Here is a 5798-nt window from a genome sequence, read left to right as displayed (position 1 = left end):
TGAGCACCACCGGGTGTGACCCAAAAAAAAAAAAAAAAAAAAAAAAAAAAAGAATAGCCAAGGCCTGTGAGGGAAACCAGTCTGTCCCTGCCCATTCTTGCAAGGGACATCTTTCTTCCATCTGACTGGTCAGCTTGGTCTGCTTCCAAGGTAGTGATTTCACAAGAAAATATGCCAGGAGTAGCTGCCAAGCTGATGCCATCAACAGAGCTGGTGCTCCATAGTGAGAGTTCAAAAGCCTTGTGGGGGGTGGGAACACTCTCCATCTCCCCCACTTTCTGACCATACGAGGCAGAAGAAGGCTCATAGACCTGAAGCCCGACTCTCTCCCGGTCTTCCCACGATGACAGCAAAATACTGCGAACAAATCTTCGCAGCCCTCACTCCAAAGCCCAGGAGTGTGTCCACTCCATGCTTCCAGAAGGAGCAAAGCCTGGCTAGTAGAGAACTACCCTGAGGGGTATGGGAAGGGAGAAGTCTGATCACTTTCCCAATCTCCCAAAATACTAGAGGTGGGGTTAAAACCCTCCCCAGGCTCTCTGAGCCTATAAAGCTAGTCCAGTCTCTAGGTTGGGCCAAAATGCCCTGGGACTTAGCTGGGGGCGGGAGGTATAGGCATGGGGTGTTCATCTGTCCTGGGGGCGGCAGAGCCCTGCCCCTTTTCTGGGCGGCAGTAGGAATACAGAAGCTAAGCTCACCAAAATCCTATTGGTTAATGTTTCTAGTGACTTTCCCAGAAACATCTTAAAGTAGACTATCAAACTATCCTTTTCAATTAAAAATTCATTAAACTGCTAAATCCCCTCCCATGCACATTTCTTTGCAAATCAGATATTTGTATAAACAAACAAAATAGGAAAATAGGAAGAAGAAATAAAAAGAAGAAAGGGTATTTTTTTTCAGAATAGGACTTGCTTCTAAGTGAAGACATGCACTTTGGGGTGGGTAGATAGGTAGGTAGGAGTTCTCAATTGTGTTCTGATATCCCAAATTAATGAGCATGATAAACTGTTATTGCTGGCACTGGCTTTACCCCAAGTGGCCAAATGGCACTGTCTGACTCTCTACTCTGAGTCCTTGATGGGTCCCTCCAACCCCCAACTCCCCTCACCCCAACCCTTTCCCTTTCCATTGACTTGGGACAGCCCTTATAGACGTGCCAATCACAGTGGGAAGGGGGAGAAGGAAGGCGGTCACAGTGCATGGGGTTCAAGGTCACAGTGGGCGGAGCAGAGGGGATCACAGTGCAAGTAAGTCAGGTCGTTCCCTCTGCTCAAGTCCAGCTGTCTGCTACGGCAGTGCGACCCGTGGCGGACGACCCAAAAGGCGGCGACAGCAGTGGCATCCTTTCCTTGTCCGCATTTATCTGCGCTGTTTGAAGCCTTGTGACCCATCAGGACCCAACGGCTGTCTGATCACATTATTGGGCTGCCTGCTGTCTTCAGGTTGGGAGATTCTGGTTGGCCTGTCGAGGATGGGTTTCTCCTGCTCCTCCTCAGGACTGGCGCTGCCCAGGATCCGTTTCCGGGCCTCGGCGTACTCTGCCTCTCGCTGTGCTAAGGACTTGACAGGAAAGGCAGGCCTGCTGGTGGAATTGGGGCTGCTGACCACACCGTTGCTGGTGGGCCTCTTGAGGATGCGGATCTGTGGAGGGGGGCCCGTGGGAAGGCTATCGTCCTGAATCACAATGGGCACTTTGGGAGGAGATTTGGATTTCCTGCTCTCCTTTTGTGTGATCTTCAGGTTTTTTTCCAACCGTCTGTCTATTTCCCCGCTGTCTGCCGCCTCCTCCCAGCTCTCAGCGACCTCCTCATCTTCCATCTTACTCGCCGCTCTCCCTCCTCCCCCACCCACTCCGACTGCCGAACTAATGAATCTTTTTTTAAAAATTCTTTACTACTTAATGATATTGGGTTCTAGATTTAACAATTTTGGGGGGTTGTTCTTTTCTAAAAGTTTTTTTAAATTTATTTTTTGACTTGAAGCCACTCCTGGTGGTGCTCAGGGCTTAGTCCTAGCTCTACACTCAGAAATCATTTCTTGCAAGGCTCGGGGAAATAGATCTGGTATCAGGGTCAAATCCTGACCAACCATGTGCAAGACAAATGCCCTACATCTCTTTGGCTTGTAGAATGAAACACGGACAAAGGTTTAACTTGGCCACACTGAATCAGTCTTTTATTTAACAACTGACCAGTATTAACAAGGAAAATTCAGACCTAGAGAGCTTATACAGTAAATAAGGCTACTTGCATATAGACAAGTCTATTTAGGTCCCCATCCCCAGATTTCCAAATATTTGTCCCCTGATTAGCTCCTGGAGTACCCTGAGAACACAACAAGAGGTAAATCCTGAGCTTATAAACAAGAGCATGTTTTTTATAAACAAGAGCATGGCAATAATCCCCTTATAAAATGTATAAAGCAGAACAGTATCTAAAGTAGACAAGTAAATTAAATTCATTTTCCAAGATTGACTTAGCGAATGAAAAGGAAGACATTTGCCAATCTAATTTGTTCTCTAAATTGCTGTCTTACATCGTGTTTATAAGTGTGAGCCCATTCAATCCCCAATCCTTTGAATAAAGGGGAGCACGTGGGAGGAACAGCCTGAAGGATGAAGTCAGTTGGTCTCTAATCTGTAAGATTTGCATCTCTCCTGAGTTAAAAAATATTGAACCCTGGACTTGCTCCGATTCAGAATGGATGAAGGTGTGGAAGCCATCATGCAGCCACAGAACTCATTAACTTCATGAGCTCTTCTGGGGAAATATGATTTTTTTTTTTTTTTTTTTTTTTTTTTTTTTTTTTTTTTTTTTGTTTTTTTTTTTGGGCCAACCCGTTTGATGCTCAGGGGTTACTCCTGGCTATGTGCTCAGAAATCGCCCCTGGCTTGGGGGGACCATATGGGACGCCGGGGGATCGAACCGCGGTCCGTTCCTTGGTAGCGCTTACAAGGCAGACACCTTATCTCTAGCGCCACCTTCCCGGCCCCAAAAATGATTTTTTTTTAAATTAAAGTTTTGTCCTCAAGTATAGTGCTAATAACATCTGCATTTATTCTCATTTATTTTCTATGTAAACTTGCACTCTACTTCATTTAAGAATTGGCTCACTCTATAGCAGGATCAGATTTTTTTAGTGCAAAAAAAAAAAAAGAGCAAAAAACTGCACTCAATATAGGAATTTTGCTATCTTATTTGAATGTATTTTGCCTTATTTGTCACAATAAGAAAGTTGGTATGTTTTACAGAGAAGAAAACTGATAGTAAGATGGGTTGTTGTCTTGTCCAAGGTTAATCAAGTAGCAAACAGACTAGCTAAAACTTAAATCCAGGTCTCCCTGGTTCCAGAACAGGCCCATCTCCTATAATTTGAGGCTGAAGTTTTTGTTTCACAGACAGAAAAATTAGTAAGTGTAAGATCTGGCATATGCTAAAAGAAGCAGCAATTGGGAAGAGAGAGAGAGCACTCTGCCTCGATTATAATCACCTAATTATAATCACCTAAAAATTGTGGAGAGGCATACCTGGTAATTCTTGAAGCATACTCTTGGCACTGTGCTTGGAGGTTGATCTTGGTAGTGCTCCAGGGACCAGACAATGCTGAAGATCAAACCCAGACCTCCCACATGAAAAACATACACTTTGATCTATTTCTCTACCCTGCTCAGAACTTCTTAAAATTATTAATGTCTCAACTCCACTATAGAAATTATTATTTATTTATTTTTATTGTGGGCAAAGTGAATTACAAATCTTTCACAGTAATATTTAAGGCACATCGTAGTAATGAATGAGGGGCATTCCCACCACCAGTGTTGTCCTCCCTTCACTCCTATTCTCAGCATGCATCCCTCTTCCCCCTCTTCTAACCCCCGTAATGCTAGTGCAGCTGTTCCCCATGTACAGCTTGATGTAGATTGGGTATCATTTCTGTTGTCTTTGACTTTGAATTTTGTGTTCAAGTCTGATCATTTTTTATTTCCACCAAATGGACATATGACTGTCTGGTCTTGGTACCATACATTTTTCTCCCTCCATGATGCTGTTCAAGGTGATTCCAGTAATGTGGCTCTTCAATAAGTGGTTTTGGGAAAACTGGTCAAGTACATGCAAAAAGTGAACTCAGATTTCTCTTTTTTTTTTTAAACATTTTTTTTTAATTTAAACACCTTGATTACATACATGATTGTTTTTGGGTTTCAGTCATGTAAAGAACACCACCCATCTCCAATGCAACATTCCCATCACCAATGTCCAAGTCTCCCTCCTACCCACCCGACCCCCGCCTGTACTCTAAACAGGCTCTCCATTTCCCTCATACATTCTCATTATAAGGAAAGTTCAAAATGTAGTTATTTCTCTAACTAAACTCATCACTCTTTGTGGTGAGCTCAGATTTCTCTTTAACACTATGCATGAGGGTAAAATCAAAATGGGTTAAAGACCTTGATATCATCTAAAACTATAAGATACATACAGGAAAACAGACAGTACACTTTATGACATTGACACTAAAGGCATCTTCAAAGATGAAACACCAATGTTTAAGCAAATAGAAGCAAAGATAAACAAATGGGACAACATTTAACTGAGAAGGAAATAGTGACTAGAATACAAAGACTACCCAAGGAATGCAAGAAACTATTTGCCCCATATCCATCAGATAAGGGGTTAATATATAATATATAATATATAAAAGGTACTGATCAAATTTAGCAAAAAAGAAAGAAAGAAAGGAAGAAAGAAAAAAAGAGAACAAAATAAAACAACAACAAAAAATCATACAAGGGCCCGGAGAGATAGCACAGCGGCGTTTGCATTGCAAGCAGCCGATGCAAGACCAAAGGTGGTTGGTTCGAATCCCGGTGTTCCATATGGTCCCCCGTGCCTGCCAGGAGCTATTTCTGAGCAGACAGCCAGGAGTAACCCCTGAGCAACGCCGGGTGTGGCCTCAAAAAAACCAAAAAAAATAAAAAATAAAAAAAATCATACAAAAATGGGTAAAAGAACTGAACAGATATTTCCTCAAAAAAGAAATACAGATGGCCAAAAGACATATGAAATAATATTCCACATCATCAGGGAGATGCAAATCAAAACTACAATTAGGTACTACCATCTGACACCACAAAGATTAGCACACATCACAAAGAACAAGAACAATTAGTGCTGGTGCAGATGCAGGAAGAATGGTACTTTCATTCACTGCTGGTGGAATTGCAGCAAAAAGGCTTGGGTTTTATTTATTTTGGAAAACAATATGGATATTTCTCAAAAAACTAGAAATTGAGTTTCCATAAAAGGAAGGATGGGAGGAAGGAAGGAAACAATGGAATGAGAAAGAAAGAAAGAAAGAAAGAAAGAAAGAAAGAAAGAAAGAAAGAAGAAAGAAAGAAAGAAAGAAAAAAAAAAGAAAGAAAGAAAGAAAGAAAGAAAGAAAGAAAGAAAGAAAGAAAGAAAGAAAGAAAGAAAGAAGAAAAGAAAGAAAGAAAGAAAGAAAGAAATTAAGAAAGAAAGAAAGAAAGAGAGAGAGAGAGAAAGAAAGAGAGAGAGAAAGAAAGAAAGAAAAAGAAAGAAAAAGAAAGAAAGAAAGGAAGGAAGAAAGAAAAAGAGAGAGAAAGAAAGGAAGGAAGGAAGGAAAGAAGGAAAGAAGGAAGAAGAAAGAAAGAAACAGAAAGGAAGAGAGGAAGAGGAAAAAGAAAAGGAAAGAAGGAAGGGAAGAAAAAGAAGGAAAAGCAAAGGAAAGTGGAATTATAGCATAAAGCTATTTAAAATATTTCTTCCAGAGAATTC

General features: G+C 41.4%; 1 protein-coding gene across 1 annotated transcript; it reads right to left on the bottom strand.

Moving 5' to 3' along the window:
- Positions 1-708: 708 nt before the first annotated feature.
- On the bottom strand, positions 709-1833 carry LOC126010818 (SUZ domain-containing protein 1-like). The gene has a single exon (XM_049774421.1). The coding sequence runs from the start codon at positions 1819-1821 to the stop codon at positions 1363-1365; it is 459 nt and encodes a 152-aa protein (XP_049630378.1). The 5' UTR covers positions 1822-1833; the 3' UTR covers positions 709-1362.
- Positions 1834-5798: the final 3965 nt, after the last annotated feature.

The sequence above is a fragment of the Suncus etruscus genome, chromosome 6 (assembly GCF_024139225.1).
Source record: "Suncus etruscus isolate mSunEtr1 chromosome 6, mSunEtr1.pri.cur, whole genome shotgun sequence".
Lineage (NCBI taxonomy): Eukaryota > Metazoa > Chordata > Mammalia > Eulipotyphla > Soricidae > Suncus > Suncus etruscus.
This window is presented reverse-complemented; position numbering and strand designations above follow the sequence as displayed.